Source organism: Lathamus discolor, chromosome 6 (assembly GCF_037157495.1).
Source record: "Lathamus discolor isolate bLatDis1 chromosome 6, bLatDis1.hap1, whole genome shotgun sequence".
Classification (NCBI taxonomy): domain Eukaryota; kingdom Metazoa; phylum Chordata; class Aves; order Psittaciformes; family Psittacidae; genus Lathamus; species Lathamus discolor.
Genome location: NC_088889.1, coordinates 15,038,557 through 15,055,251, shown reverse-complemented (window position 1 = coordinate 15,055,251; position 16,695 = coordinate 15,038,557). Strand labels below are relative to the sequence as shown.

Genomic DNA, 16,695 nt, shown 5'->3' with positions numbered 1-16,695 from the left:
TATAACCCCAAACTATTTAAACATATACTCACTTCCCCCCTTCAGCACTGCAATTTCCTTCCACTGAAAGATTAAAAATGAAACGGCAGAGGAAGAAAACTGCAGCTTCCACCAGCTGGCACCAAGGGACGGGTGCTGGTAGCCTTAGCTTCTGGCCCAGACTTCAAAACTGAGCTATAACCATTCCCAGGGCTTCAGGAAATGGTTTGCTATCTTTTACCCACCTCCAAGGTGACACCAGGAGCTCAGCCCCCCTTACATCACTTAACATTCGGAAACTGACTTTTATTTTTCATTCTCCCCGAGCTCGTGGCTGTACCATTCAGACCTAGCAGCTCCGTACGAGTGCACTTGAAAGGTGTTATGCTAGAAAAAATGAAGATTTGCATCTCTGCACTCCAGACACAATGTCCTGTGTTCAGCTGTAACAGCTATTTTTCTCCTTCCTGGTAGATAGTGCAGTGCTGTGTTTCAGGTTTAGTCTAAGAACAATGCTGAATAACACACCAATGCTTTAGTTATTGCTCAATAGCACTTACCCTGATCAAAGACTTTTCAGTCTCTCATGCTCTGCTAGTGAGGAGGGGCACAAGAAGCCGGAAGGAAGCAGAGACAGGACACCTGACCCAAACTAGCCAAAGGGGTATTCCATAGCACAGCACATCATGCCCAGTATAGAAACTGGGGGGAGTTACCCAGAAGGCCCAGATCACTGCTTGGGTCAGGCTGGGTATGAGTCAGCTGGTGGTGAGCAATTGTATTGTGTATCACTTGTTTTTTTTCCCCTTCCCTTTCTGGTTTTATGTTGTCCCCTTATTATTTCCCTTAGTAGTAGTTTTGTATTATACTTTAGTTACTGGACTGTTCTTATCTCAACCTTGGGGCTTCTTTCAATTCTCCTACCCATGAGGGAGGAATAAAGGGATTCCCCCTTCATTCCTGCTTTATGAGCAAGCAGCTGGGTGGTGCTGAGGTACTGACTGGGCTTAACCCACAGCACAATCACAATAGGAAGTTGTCATACTAAGCAGAAAAAAAGGTCTGTAACAACCATTAGCCACATAAACACAAAAATATCGCTGCTGTTTTGTTGTAACTGTTCTATACCTTACGTTACCTGCTTTGTCTCGTTGTGATGAAGAGTGAAATTAAATCATTGCTGTTAGAACTGCTGTGGAGGTGCTGTTAAGTAGTGTGTTTCCTGGCAAGTCTAGAGTTCATCTAATGTACTTATCTGTCAGCTGAGCATGCTTGACATAATCCAATTAGGATAATCAGCTGCAGCAGTCAACTCCCAGGGAATACAAAGACAACATGTATACAGCCAAATTCCAACCTCATCAGGTGCATGGCAAAGCCCTCTTCAGGGCTCCAGTAGTGCACAGTCCACCACTTCACCTCTGAAGTGGCACAGGTTCAAATGACAGTGGGCATTTCCTGCCTCCACAGAGAACTGAAATGGGAATTCAGGAAGGACATCCATCTTGTGCCTCTCCCCTACCACCACTAAAGTCATAATCAAAAACTGATGTATCAAACTGCTATCAGTTTCAACACTCCCATTTAGATGCTTTTGTCAATAACAAGCATTCAGAACAAGAGTTATCCCGGCCTGAGGGAAGACAGCAAACATGTTAGAGGACTTATTTACGTCTTGCAATAATTAAATGCTAGCTCAGCCAGATCCTATTCCCAGACAAGAAGTGAGTAACCAGCACTTGAGCCTCCTCTGTCCAAGGGAAAGGTACCTCTCACATGGAGGCAAAGGCAGAGGACTCCAATAGAACACCTATGCCAGAGAAAAGCTGCTCCTCAAATTCTGACAAGGCATAATTCAACTCTCCTCAAGAGTTACAGAGAACATACATCAGGATAAGCAGATTTAAACAAGTTTTATTCATAAACTGTTTGGGAAAAGGCAATTTACCGATATAAAAAAAGTCAAGAAATGAATTGACTTTCTTCAGTCTGCTAGCCCATCCAGGCACATTTATAAATTCCTACTATAATTGCTGAGAGAACACATCTCCACACATTTTACCTAACCTGGGCTGTAATGAATATCATATTTCAGAACTGTACAGAAAACACTTCTGTAGCCAACCTGCAACTAGTGTTACCGAATTACTAGCTACATGTTACACAAACACAATAATAAAGAAGTACAATATTTCTCTTTCTATACATTATGTATGTATGACACGTGCAGTCAGTCACAAATTATATGGTTAAATTAAACAGGCTTGTAATCAAGCTTGGACTCCAGCTTCTTCGAATCAGCCACTTTTCTAACAGCTTTCATGAAGTCTTCCTGAACTACAAAGTCATGATCAGCACGGATCGCAAACATACCTGGGAAGAGTAATTTAACAGCAAGAGTAAGTCTGTGCTCCTTGCAGCAACAGTACGAAAACAGTACAGAGATTCACTCAAATTAAAGTGAAAATGCATCCAAGTTACACTGTCTTGCATGTAGACTTTCATATGCATGTCTCAAGTGTTGTGAAGAGGAGTAGCCTTCAATGAGGTCACCTTTCTGAACTAAGTGATCACCAAGAAGAAATGTGTAACCTCTTTTAAACTATGAGTATTTACTGTGCTACTTGCCCTTCCCATGTAGGCAAACCCTGCATGTACAGTGAATTTATAATGTGGAAAAAGCATAAAATAGTATTAGTTCTCTAGGCACCCTGGTACTAAGAGACACAGATTCTATGCAAAAAGCATGAATATGCATACCATCACCATCTCTGGAATGTATCTAGCTTTTATGAAAGTGTGACATATGTCATGATACTCAGCCAACAAGCGGTTAGAGGCCAGCTCCAGCTCCGAAATGGTACAGCTGTTTTTTCCTCCCATCATGCTGAACCAGACCTACAGAGATCTTTTACACCACATGTCACAGGGTGGTGCCCAAATCCACATAATTCCATGTGGACCCAGCTTGCGTATGGTCAGGGATAGTGGCAGGTGGAACATCACGTGCATGCAAGTCTACTGCTCCCATCAAGCACCTATCAGGTGGTCTGTTGCTACACCCAGCTGGGTTTCCTGCAGACCTGGCAAGAGACCTGTCACGAACCTTAGAGGGAGGGTGTAAAGAATCTGGTTCTGTGTGACTGTACAGGTCGGAAGCAAACTTGGGAGAAAAAGAAGAGATTTTGTTCAAGTTGTTTCAAAGCTTCAGGGCATATCACCTGCTGCTGCATAACCTTAACAGTCCAGACATGTGAGACATGCTGTGAAATATGTACCTCTCTGGGCATTTTGATACTGTCCAGATGCTAACATTACCACTAAATAAATGCTATCTGCTCTTAAGAAAGGAATACAAGAAGTGAGCATCAGTGAACAAGCATAATGTTCCAGCAGCAGATTTTTGACCTCCACTGAGACAAGTATCAGAGAAAGATCCTGAATGTTTAGCATTAACTAATACTTACAAAATTAAGAGTTAAGAAAATACCTGCTTCAGTACAGACATTTCTCAAGTCTGCTCCGTTAAAGCCATCTGAAAGCTTCACAATTGCTTCATAATCTAGTCATAAGACACAAATGTCAATTAGAAATAAATTCACATTTCCCATTACAGATGCCAACAATGCATATACTCAGCTAACAAAGAAACACTTTACTTTCAGTGCAAGTAGATAGCTGTCCACTAGACTGATAAACTGAATTAACTGACATCAGCTGTATCACCCCTTTCATTAAAAAAAAAAAAAAAATTAAATTGCAGCCAAAAGCTCATACAACTAAATCCCAAAGTTACTAACTGGTGATTACAAGCATCAACATGAACTGCAAGAAAAGCTACATCAAGGCATGCCATCATCATTTAAATGATGTAAAAGACCAGGAAAATTATCTTCAAGTGACCATAACTCAGTTCCTTTCCCATTATAACAACTGTGCTTACTAAAAGCATTTAATGTCTTGATATATTAAACCTAATATTTTATGCACATATATTTACTAAAAAAGGGGCTATGGTTATAGCTTCTAGAATCAACTTTAAAAACACGGTGTCTGCTGAGCCTCCAGAAAGTTCTGATTTTTGCAAGACTAGTTATTAAAAATAAATAATCTCAACTTCCTGCAAAGCTTTTTTTACTCCAAGAATCCAAAGCCCCCTAGAGATCAGAAATTCAACTATTTTAATTCCATGTAACACCATGCCCTATAAACAAGTCTTCCCATAACTGAAAAGTAAAAAAAGCGAGGGGACTAAGCAATACTGAATATCACAAGGTTTGCAAGTTTAAGGTCTTCAGCAGACACCAGTACTGGAAGTAGGAGAATCTCATGCTGGACTCTGGAACAGGTCATTATCTTCAGATTTTAATGCAATTCACACCCGACCTTGCTGGCCAGTTCTGGCTGTCCTTTGAGGAAATCAAAGTGGAGCATCACGGCCCTCCCACATCAGGGTCAGAAACCTAGCTAATACCCATCTGTCATCTCACCCTGCTAAACAGTGTAAAGGAGTGACCCTACCCAGCTTCCCTCCAGTGTCCAAAGATAAGACAAAAAGGATGAAGCCCTTTACCTCAGGTTCAGTATTTGCTTTAGAGCTTCTCAGACTGCAGTGGCATGCATACATGTTCAAGCCACCACTGCTGCTAAGAAATGCAATCCTCATCCTTCCTGCCCTCCCCCAGCTCATTCCCACTCACACACCACCCGCTCTGTTGATCTGCAGCTGTTTATGCAGCCAGATGGTGAAGGAGATCAGTTCCACTGCTCAGATCATGCTGCATGAATAGCTCATGTCAGCAAAGAGGCAGAGGCAGGTTGCATGCAGCTGGTGGGCCTTACTGCAATACACGGCTGCCAGCATCGTTATAAAGGCAAATAGTTTTATTGAGGAAAGCTCTGAAGTGTCACTGTGACACTAAGGCTCTGGTCAGCACAGTAATTATATAATATAAGCCTTTTTATCTGACAGACACTTCTTACATTCTGGAGAGCAGCCTATACCACCAACCAAAGATAAGCTTTGTTTCAGACAATAAAGTTTTCATTATGCTGTCTCCGAACTCCAAAGTTTCTCCATGACTTTTAAAGGTTCTTTATTGTGTTCAGACTTCTGCAGTATCAATTTTTCTTTCTGGGGGGGTGGGGGGATGTTAATAAAAATGCTGTTTTCTTGCTTTAAGCTTTTCCTTTAGAGACAGGAAAGTACCTGCTGAGAATCATGCAGATTTTCCAGTTTACAACCATGCTCCAAGGGTTTATATCCAGTTTTCCTTTGCAAAGGAAGCCTTAACAACTGTTCAACCAGGATGTGATAGAACAAAAGTAGAATTCTGAGAGAAGGGAAGCTGTGTGGCCAGTGTAAGGACACAAATTAGAAGGGCAGAGTCCCTATCATAACAGCTCACTCTCTTCACAGTTTTACAAACAAGTAAAAAGGATATCCAGGTAGCTTTCTACTTACCTATTTCACCATGTTTAGTGATAGGACCTGCATGAATCTTCAAAATATCTAATCTGGCTTGTTCATTTGGTAGATCAATATCTAGAGAGAATTACAGCTTTAATAAAAGCAGAAAACCAATTAATACTGGTATTATCCTCCTTACAACCACTGTGAAGTAGTAACTCACGGATTTTTCTATCCAGTCTTCCCGGCCGCAGAAGTGCAGGATCCAGCGTGTCTGGTCTGTTAGTAGCCATGATCATTTTAACTCTGTGCAGAGTATCAAATCCATCCATCTGATTCAATAACTAATAGAAAGCAGAAGTTTGTTTTTAAACAACGCAAAAGTTTCCTACTGTGATCTATTGTACTTACTTTCTGCAAGAGTATTTTCACCAACATATAAAAGTTGTGAAGATAAATCAGAAAAAAAAAAATGCTACAAGCTGCCTAATGAAAGGCAGCATGCTTCCTGCATATTCTATAAGCAATGAAGAGAAGCTTAAGAGAGACACTGAAAATACTTTGCCCAGGGAAAAAGATGCCTAACAAAGCAGAGCTCAAAGTGAAAGACTTGGCTGAAACAGTAAGGCAGTGAAAACAGTGCAAGTGCTGAAGGAGCCAATGCCTGGCTGGCACATTTTGATTGTATTTGCATGTCCAGGACATTAGATGAGACTTGGAGAGCCACCTCTAGAATACTAATACACACATACACTAAAATTTCACTGTGAAGATTCAAAGCACTTGTTCTTTGATTGCAGTGATTTCATTCTTCATGTAAGGCAGAAACATTCTTTTAAACTGGGCAAAACTGTTTGCAAACAGGCCAAAGAAGTTTCCCATTAGCTTCAGAACTCTTAATTGTCACCAGCAGTTTGAAGTTATCTCCACACAACCCAGTTTACCAGAGCAATCCGTACAGAAACAAAGAAATGCAACTACTTCTCCTAGTTTGGAAAAATCAAACTATAACAGTAATAAAGTTTTATTTATAGCGTCAGTGTGACTAGAAGAGACAAGCTCAGCTTTTTCTTCTTAAGAAGGGCCCTCCAAATCTTCAAAGCAAATGTGGTAACCAGCCATGAAGTCAAGTCACAGTAAAGGAGAAAATATCCTAAATAATTTTAGCATTTTTAAAGATTCTGATTAGTCCCCAACTTGAACTCATGGCTGAGTTACCAGGATGTGCAGCTGCCTTTTGTAAAAGCATCATCCAGTTCATTTTTAGCATCAGATTATTAACTCTGAAAAAGTTTTACTGAGAACTGAGGCAGATCATTGTAACAATTCACATCTGTATCATTACTTAACATGGGCTGCACATTATGAAGTCAGGGATTAAACACTCACCTCCATCAGAGTCCTCTGAATTTCTCTATCAGCTGAGGTGCCTTCAGAAAAACGGCGACCACCTGCAGCATCCCAAACTCATAAGTGACAGTACTTTACTTTTGCCTCCATGTAATACTAAGATGACAATTAGGTTTCCCTCTCAAACTGAGGGTAGGAGAGGTGGTACTTAAAGAGTTAAATGCACACGTTGTAAAATGCTTTTTCACATAGTCAAAAATATTCAAGCCAGATACGAGCAGGTATCATAGAATGACAGAACAGTTTGGGTTGGAAGAAACCTTAAAGCTCATCCAGTTCCAAACCCCCAGCAGCGGGAAGGGACACCTTCCACTAGACCAGGTTGCTCAAAGCCCAGTCCAACCTGGCCTTGAGCACTGCCAGGGATGGGGAAGCTTTTCAGTTTAAAGCCATTCCCCCTTGTCCCATCCCTACAGGCCCTTGTCTAAAGCCCCTGTCCAGCTGTCTTGTCAGCCCCTTCAGGCACTGGAAGCTGCTCCAAGGTCTCCCCAGAGCCTTCTCTTCTCCAGGTTGAACAAGCCAGCTGTCTCAGCCTGTCTCCAGAACAGAGATGCTCCAGCCCTCAGATCATCTTTGTGGCCTCCTCTGGACTTGCTCTAAACAGGTCCACATCCTTCTTATGTTGGGAATCTTTCTTACATATGGTTCCTACCTAGCTGCAACAGCTCCAGAAGGAAGCTGAACCACTTATCCCTTCATGTTTCTTCTGAACTAGCAGACTTGAACACTTTCTTTTGAAAGGACAAACCATGACTTTATAGCTAATTTCAGTGTTAAAAGCACAATTTAGCCACCCCCCCAGGCCATCAGCCTTACCAATAGCATCTATTTCATCCATGAAAATGATACATGGCTGATGATCTCTGGCATAGTTGAACATCTCTCTGATCAGTCGAGCACTTTCACCAATGTACTTGTCCACTATTGAACTTGACACCACCTTTTGAAAGGTAAAAGGCACATGGATGAAGACACTGGAGTGCAAACAAGTTTACCATGTGTGTGAGTGCAAAAGTACAATCACACTACCTTCAGGAAATTGCAGTCAAGCTGGCTAGCAACAGCTCTGGCCAAAAGTGTTTTCCCTGTACCTGGAGAGACAGGAGATTGAAGGATCTTAAGAAGCGACTGCATGTTCAAAAAAAGCCCCAACATAAAATAGTTAAGCAGTATCAAGGGAGAAAAATTAATAAAAAAAATCCCCCAAAACAAAAGCAAAACAAGCCTATTGCCACAGTTTGAGAGTGACAACTAAGCATTCATTACCCTTTCATGAAACTCACCAGGGGGGCCGTAGAGCAAGCAGCCTTTTGGAGGTATAATTCCCACACGCTGGAATAGTTCTGGGTTTGTAAGAGGCAGCTCTATTACCTGTGAAGAGACAGATCAACATATTGAGACTCAGTATCCGAGTTTCAGCTCAGCAATCCCAAGAAGCTAAGGGTACACTTGCCAGCCTGCTTTCCAGATATCTGTATTCTGACTTATCTGTACATATTTTGTGTGAGCAGCAGTTAAGGAAATGTCAGATAGATCTAAGGGAGAGATCCACAATCCTGCCCTCATTGTTCAGACTTCAGCTCAGCAATGGCTTGTCTCCCGCAATGCTCTTTGCTACTGTCATAATTCTGCTACCCAGATTGATTCTAGTCGGTTTTGTGCAAAATTCAAGCCTGGTTTGCTGGCTGTCAATCCTAACTATGCTCTCCCAATGACTTTATGGCATGCCCTTAGCTAGAGTCTCAGTTCCTTCAAATCCTCTTCTTTAGAGAATTGTCTTCATTTTAATCTCAATGCAAGCTGCTCTAACAGCAGAAATAAGATATATCAGTTTGCAAACTGGGCTGTGGTGTTTAGAATAATCTTTCTCTGCTACCGTGAGCTGTGTGCCCAGCACACAAACAATCTCTGTTACAGTCAGCTAGCTCACAGTGGGACAAGCTCATCTTCAAGCACCCATTCTTGGGCAGGCCTGCACAGCCTGCAGCACTGATGCTCAAACTAAAGATTACTTTAGTACAACACACCAGTGCCCTGCCATCACACTGCTGTTTGCCACAAAGCCACTGACGGAGCTGGAACACATTGAAACAGTCCTTCAGAAGTTAGCTTCTAGTATAGGAAAATGTGGTCTAAGTTAAGGAGACATGGAAAGCATCGATCTGATAGGACCTTTTAACAACCCGTCTCATGATATTTAGGACAAACATCAGTATAACATGCCTGTGCTGAAAAACTTCACCCAGAACATGTACCACTATTTGATAAGCATTTCTGAGATACTGGATACCTCTCGCAGCTCTCTGATTTGTTCTGACAAGCCTCCAATCTCAGAATATGAAACATCCCCTGGATCTTCATGAGACATATTATAAACCAACGGATCTACTTCCCTTGGCAAATATCTGGGGAAAAAAGAGTGAAAAGCAGACATTTTTCATTGTACCCACACACTTACAAAGTTATTGCAATAAATTACAAAAACTATGAAAATTATTTCTTTTCCTTCCCCCTTGATAAGACAAGTATATTTGATGATACAAACAAAAAAAAAACCGAACAAAAACCCAAACCCAAACCACTCCAGATCTAGCTACAAATACTACAAAACTGATCATTCAAACCTTTGTGTAACCTACTCAGATCACTATTTTCCCTGTTTATATAACGTGTGGAAGAGCATCTGCAGAGCAGAAACCTACCTCATGATAGTCAGAGTGGTCATATCCAGAGCCACTCGCGTCCCCGGCTTCAGCTTACTTTTGTCAAGCTAGTGACAGAAAAAGTATTTCTATTAGAACCATACTCCAGAACAACATCTGTTTTTAGCCATGATGTCTACTGCAGCTTACACCCTTCACTCAACCACACGCAAGAAGAAAACAAAGCTGCCAAGCAGCTCATATAGTAAACACCATGTTCCCACTACCATTTCCAGGAATGTTTAAACTGGGAAAAAAGCTGGCCCAGGGTGTCATGGGGAACATGGTCTCTCGGAGAAGCAATCCAGGCACCAGCATAGACCAACAAACCTGTTGGTTGTCACAACTGGACACCTGCAAAGCCACACCATAGGAATAACTTCTGTTTGTACTGAAATAGATCCTTAGCAGCAAGTCATTAACCATTCCAGCACTTTAGAAAATAAATACTATTTTCTAGACTGTAATAGGCTGGTCTGCTTTGTGTTTTTACTGCTATCAATCTGACTGGATTAGCGAGAGACTGAATCCTAATTTCTGCTCAACACCAAGCAGAGCCAGCTGTCTCAGAACAAGTAAGAATCCTCCTCTGAGAGCACCAGGGACAGTCTGTCTGCTCAAATCCCAGCCTGCCACCCTTCTCCTCAATGGCTTTCCAATTTCCAGCCTGACAGAAAGGGCGAGTAGATGTTCCTAAGCAATTTTTCCAAGCCCTCCATCATTTCACACAATTCAGTTATAACCCATCTTTAAAGCTGGATGTTCCAGGAGTTATTCTTTTGCTCTCATTTACCTCAGCTACCCTACTCACTCATCTGCCCTGGCAGTTTTTGTCTGCTTGCGCCATTTTTATGACATTTTTAAACACAATAGCAGTCCTACTCCAGTGCACCCTGATAAATTCAGATGGAGTTAAAACAATTAACTCACATTTCTCACCTTATTTTTAAGAAACTTGGCCTAGGAGAGCAGTGTCATCTCTCATATAACACAACCTTGAACAACGATAAGCGATTACTTCCATGTCCACATTTGAAGAATACAAAACCTATTTATTCCAAGTTTTACTGACATGGCATCTGAACAACAACGATTTTGACAACTGTTTGCAAGCACTGCCTGAAGCTTACCATCACCTCTCACTGGGGGGATTTATGGGGTCCCTTGCCCATGCAGGTTCTTTAGTCTCTAGTGGTGTTCAGGATCATGCTGTCACTCCTCCTATACTGCAGCCACTAGTAAGACCTCTTTCTTGCTAGCTTCTACCAGATTCAACATTGCCCAATAGATTTAAATTATTCTACAGTGAGAAGAAAACAAAGAGAAGCTACTTGACGTTGAATTCCTTAGGAAAAGCACTTCAGATAGGACATAATTTTGTTTCAATTTAAGCAGTGTTACTCTTCTTCCTCAGCAATGCAGCACACCCACAGTGACTTTCATCAAACTAGTCCTTCAAGTAGTCTGTGAACACTCCCCAGGCATTCATAAGTCTTGGTATTTTGACATTTTGAAACCAATCACGGATATGGCTTTTTTAGGCTCTGGTATCAAATCAAGGATCTTTTAAGATCAGAAAATGCTTTTACTGAAGAATAAATTTGAAAGTATGTGTTGCAATGCCAGGCTCATCCAAGAACAACCTATTCCTTAGCATTTATCTGTTTCAACACACAGTGTTAAGACTACCTCACATGCCCTGAAGCGGAATTAAGGATACTTATGTTCCAGAAAAATAGTTTGTTCATTCCAGTGAAAGAAAATAGCAAGTTTGCACCATAATGCCTTGAAAGGGATGAAGCTTAAAATTATTTATTTAAAGAGCATTTCCATACTAGCGGTTCTTGCAGATGACACAAGCAAAAACACAAGCAAGTACTATGGCAGTATGCTCAAGGGAAGTCAAGAGCTCCTGTATGTATACTACCTGAACTAACACACCTACCGGCACCCATATTTCTCCAACAGTTTGCCTCTAGAATGAGAGGAAAAGGTCCATCCTTACTGAAAAATATATAATCCATCAGCAGAGTCAACACCATAGAACACTTACTGCATGAGCTTTGCTCACTGCTTACTGCCAAGCACTGTTAACTGCGGGCCTGCACTGGGAATTCCCCAGCAGTCCTGCTTTTCAAATTGCATAGCCAGTTCCCTGCTCTGCCTCTCAGCTCCTTCAGCCACCCCAACACCACGATGGATGAATCATCTAAACAGCACTGGTGAACTTTTGTATTCTAGAATCATAGACTGGTTTGGGTTGGAAGGGACCTTCAAGTCCATCCAGTTCCAACCCTCTGCCACGGGCAGGGACACCTTCCACTACACCAGGTTGCTCAAAGCCCCATCCAGCCTGGCCTTGAACACTGCCAGGGATGAGCCAACCGTGTTGGAGCTCTATCACACTGATCTTCAGTTTAACTTCCACATACAAACCTTAAGCTAATCCAGATATTCTGGGTACTGAAAAACATTTGCATGTTTGTCTTGCAAACACATTTTATTCCTTTACATAGAATCACTAAGAGTTAAAATTCTGCACTTAACATCAGTTTCTCTGCAGGAAGAAAAGCCACCTCTAACACACCACTACTACATGTCTGCTCCTCTAACTGAAGCAATTCTGGTTTTCACAACTTCCAGAATACAGGAGAACATGCTACAATCACAACGAGTTAAAAGTTCAGCTGTAGTTACTTTTCCCCACCATAAAGGAATCTGCTTAAGAAGTTACAGCTATTAGAAGATCTTACATTCATTGTGCATTAGAATTATTAAGTTAAACGTTGCAGGCTTCTGCCTTCTTGGGATGCACTATCCTTCCCTGGGGTCACTGCTCTCTGTTCAGAGATACCTCATGGTCTCACATTTCATACATTCTCTTCTTTGCTTCCATTTCTCAAAGTCAGGGATGGGTGTAATAAAATCTAACTAGAAATTTGCCTTTGCTCCCCCAATGGCTCTGGAGTTGCAGAACACTTCCACTGCATATTCTGGGTCCTACATATTAGGGATTTAATTACTCTAAAGGGGTCATGTTCAGCAGTCAGTTAACCAACAAGTATTCGAACCACACCTGCAACAGAATGCTTTACTCTTTGTATGAAAATAAAGAGCACCTCTAAGTGGTTGTTGCCAACCACAGCAGATGGATTATGCTGTACACAAGATTAGGTACTGAAGTGTTTGGCTTCTACAGAATTTGATATAGGCAAGAAAGGTGGTGTCCTGTGGACTGCGAGTGCCAAGGCTTTTTTTAAGATCATCAGTGACCATTAAGTCCCTCCAGTGTTCAGAGCAGGGGCCTTGCCTACCATGATTATTTACTGCAGTGTAAAAACATTAGGAAAAAAAAAAGTTAATCTGAAAGTCAGCACTACAACAGCAAAAGTCACATCCTGTATTCACAGCACGGCAATGGAGACCATACATAGCTGATTAATTATTGTAGCAATGATTGATTTCAGGGAATTCAGGATTAGGCAGAAACACAGAGCTTCAACTACATGAAAAGAATACAGCACATGCAAAATTCCAGGAATGTTGCGGACCTCTTTGTCTTTACTTGGAAGTTACTACTACCAGCTACAAAGGGAGAGGGCAAGCAGATGCCAGATACTTAATCCTGCTAAACACGCAGTTAATGAAAAGCAAACTTTCATGAATATTCACACAGATCAGGTACCTGACGACGACAGCCAACCACATATCTTGGTCCATTTGTGGCCTTCACAATAACTGGAGAGAAAATAGCAAAGAAAAAAAAAATAAAATCACATTTACTTGATTCACTGCTCTGTTATGCTTCTTTTCTGCCAATATCCAGATCACCACAGAATCTCAATCTAGTCTCTGCCCAGCCTGTGCTTGGGATTGCCCCAACCCCAGTGTAGGGCCTTGCATTTGGCCTTGTTGAACTTCATGAGGCTGGCACTGTCCCACCTCTCCAGCATGCCCAGTTGCCTCTGGATGGCATCCCTTCCCTCCAGTGTGTCAACCACACCACACAGCTTGGTGTCATCAGCAAACTTGCTGAGGGCATGCTCAATCCCACTGTCCATGTTGCAGACAAAGATTTTTATGCTCTTTAATTCTTTACTCTTACAAATCTTTAGCCAGATTTTAACTACAAAAGCTTGTTTTCAAGATCTCAAAAAATGTAACAGTCCAACGTACTTACATTTCTCTTCTGTTAACTGTTTAAGAACCTCACCAACGATCTGCAAAAGAATAAAAGCAGGATTAACTTACAGACAAACAACCATCCAAAACCACCTCTAACATTTCTTTCAGGGCACTGAAGATAACTGCCAGCTTTGAAATCCTCTCTCTTGCTTCATTCTGCTCACCAATGCTTTTAACACCTCTCTGTTAAGCAGGACACATGAAGGAAACCTCCCTTACCCACACGCTCAGCACATGTGTTCTTGACAGCAAGACCCCCCCAGTTCTCTCAACCAGGCTGTTCCCACTTTTTCTTGATGCCATAAACAGACCGAAACGCTACATCCAGGTGGGCTCACCGTCAAACACTACTACAGGATGCCATGACCTCATTTTTCTTACTTACCTGCCCAACACTCTGCAAGGCCTTGAGATCATTTTCTGATTTTTCATATTGCTTGGTGAGCTCCTTCAGCTGCTCCCTTACTAGAAGAGGAAACAAACACAGGGATTCAATCTTGTTCAATCCAACAGGAACTCGGGACCAGGCCCTTTCCCAGAGCTAGAGCTTTGGGAGAGCTCCACACCCCTCAAGGCATCCTCCTGGAAGCACAGCAGAGCCCCTGCTCAGCAACACCGAGGACCACACACCCTCGACAGGGTGCTGATGAGCACACTGCAGAAGGCATCTACAAACCCAACCCCCAAGCTAAAAAGCTCAGACCCAAAGGCACCAGCTCCCCTGTACAGCACCAGTATTTACACTGTCTGACCGATGCAGCACACGGCGTTTCGAAAAGGAAAATAAAAAGCCAACAGGAAAATAAAAAGCCAACAGAACAACCTCACGGGGGGGGAAGGGCTGCGGAAACCGCCCTTCTCCGCCCGGCTCGCTCGGGCCCGTCCCTCCCGCCCGCCCTCCCCGAAGCAAGCGAGTCCCCGGGGCGCAGGCAGCCCCGCGGGGCTCTCCAAAGGCAGGGGAAAGCAGCACGGCGCTGGCAAGGGGAGCCGCGCCGCAAGGCCCCGCGTCACCTCCGGCAGCGCCGCCCCTCCTCTCCCTTCCACCGGCGTCGCCCCACGGGGCCCGGCCAGGCCCATGACGAAGCGCAGGCAGCGGCGCGGCGGCCCCAGGGCCGCCCCAGGGCTCCCTGGGCAGGGAGCGGCGGCGATAGCGGTGCGGGCGGCCCCGCGGTGGCGGCGCTCACTCACACTCCTTGAGGCGGCCGTCGATCTCCTTGTGCTCCAGCAGCTTCTTGCGGTAGTCCTGCAGCGCCTTGTCTCTCGGGTCCGCCATGATGAGCAGCCGCCGCTCATAGGGAATGCCGGGAAGGGCCATGGCCGCGCGACCGCCCCGCCCCGCCCCGCCCCCCGCGCGCGACCGCCCCGCCGCCCTGCCGCGCGCAGCAGCACCCCCTGCCGTCGCGGAGGGGGCGCGCGCCTGAAAGCGCGCACGCGCGGTGCGGAAGGCGCGGGCGCCCAGGGCCGGGCCGGCCGCGTGCGGGGTGCGTGCGCGTTAACGCGAGGCGCGCGGGCGCGTCCTGCGCTGCGCCGCACCGCACCGCACCGCCGCATGCACTGCCGCGCCAGCACACGCACCGCCGTGCCACATGCACCCACCACTGCACCGCCACATGCACCGTTGCACAACCACATGCACCGCTGCACCGCCACATGCGCTGCAGCACCACCACAGCACCACATGCACCGCCACAGGATGGGGAGGAGCGGCTGGGAGCTGCCCGTGGAAAAGGGCCTGCTGGTGCTCGTTGACAGAGCTGAACGTGAGCAGCTTGTGCCTGGGCAGCCAAGGCCAGCGGCTTCCTGGCCTGTATCAGCACCAGTGCGGCAGCAGGGCCGGGGCAGTGGTTGTGCCCCTGCACTGGGCACTGGTGAGGCTGCACCTCGAATCCCATGTTCAGTTCTGGGCCGCTCACTACAAGAGGGACACTGAGGGGCTGGAGCGGGGCCAGAGAAGGGCAGCGGGGCTGGAGCGGTGCCAGAGAAGGGCAGCGGAGCTGGAGCAGGGCCTGGAGGACAAGTGTGATGGGGACGGCTGAGGAACCTGGGGGGGGGTTAGTCTGGGGAAGAGGAAGCTGAGGGGGAACCTTATCGCTCTCTACAACTACCTGAGAGAGGCTGTAGTGAGGTGGGGCCGGTCTCCCAGGGAACAAGCAGTAGGACAAGAGGTAACGGCCTCAAGCTGCACCAGGGGAGGTTTAGGTTGGATATTAGGAAAAATGTCTTCACCAAGAGGGTTGTCAAGTGTTGGAACAGGCTGCCCAGGGCAGTGGTGGAATCACCGTCCCTGGAAAGTGTTCATAAACCGTGTGAGCCCTCAGTAACATGGGTTAGTGATGGCTTTGGCAATCCTAGGGCAATGGATGGACTTGGTTACCGTACAGGCCTGTTCCAACCTAGCTGATTCTGTGCTTCCAGGTAGGTACCCACCTGCACACCACAGGGTCTGGCACAAGCAGCAGCTGGGTCAGGGCTCCTGGTGAACCTCCTCAGCTCCATGCCCCGGGGGCTGCCCACCCAAGGCGGCTGCCCGGAGGTTTGGGCTGTTCTGCAGCGTCAGAGATGTCAATGGAAAAGACAAGTCACGGGATTACAGCCGAGCCATGAATTCCATTATCTGAATTAGCGAGGATTTCTTCTCAGCATTGGCTAGTTTACAGGTTATGGAGCGGCCATGGCCTGTGGGTACTGGAGGACCTGGACACGCTCCTGCACATGCAGAGCCAGGACACGAGGCCAGCGGGTCCATGTGAGGGTAGTGGCAGCGCATGCCCTCCAGCTCCTGCTCACAGGGAAGGAGGGTGCCCCAGTGTGGGTACCCCCCTGGAGCGGGGCCAGCAGCCACCCCTTGCTCCCTGTTAGCTGGGGCCATCCGGGCTGCTGCCGGGAGAGGCCCCGGCCCTCCTTCGGGCCGCCGGGCTGCCTCCTGCGCTGGCCGAACACGGGCGGTGCCCACCTGCTGTGCCAGGCCGCTGGGGATGCCCCCCCGGTCCAGGAAATCGGCTCTCCAAG

At 45.4% G+C, this 16,695-nt stretch overlaps 1 protein-coding gene across 1 annotated transcript; it reads right to left on the bottom strand.

Moving 5' to 3' along the window:
* Positions 1 to 1,873: 1,873 nt before the first annotated feature.
* On the bottom strand, positions 1,874 to 15,017 carry PSMC6 (proteasome 26S subunit, ATPase 6). The gene is made up of 14 exons (XM_065685222.1): positions 14,875 to 15,017; positions 14,072 to 14,151; positions 13,682 to 13,721; positions 13,187 to 13,239; positions 9,502 to 9,569; positions 9,090 to 9,204; positions 8,083 to 8,170; positions 7,829 to 7,890; positions 7,616 to 7,739; positions 6,779 to 6,840; positions 5,613 to 5,733; positions 5,444 to 5,524; positions 3,470 to 3,541; positions 1,874 to 2,352 (listed from the first exon to the last, which is right to left on the bottom strand). Exons 1-14 carry the CDS (start codon positions 14,999 to 15,001, stop codon positions 2,234 to 2,236), a joined length of 1,212 nt encoding a protein of 403 aa, XP_065541294.1. The 5' UTR covers positions 15,002 to 15,017; the 3' UTR covers positions 1,874 to 2,233.
* Between the last annotated feature and the right edge of the window lie 1,678 nt (positions 15,018 to 16,695).

Bases quoted from the DNA above. Each gene is read 5' to 3' on its own strand.
- PSMC6 (XM_065685222.1), bottom strand. From the start codon at position 15,001: ATGGCCCTTCCCGGCATTCCCTATGAGCGGCGGCTGCTCATCATGGCG. The intron at 7,891-8,082 runs GTGAGTTTCATG...CTGTCTCTCCAG, and splicing joins CTTGCTCTACGGCCCCCCTG to GTACAGGGAAAACACTTTTG. The intron at 3,542-5,443 runs GTAAGTAGAAAG...TCTTATGACTAG, and splicing joins CACTAAACATGGTGAAATAG to ATTATGAAGCAATTGTGAAG.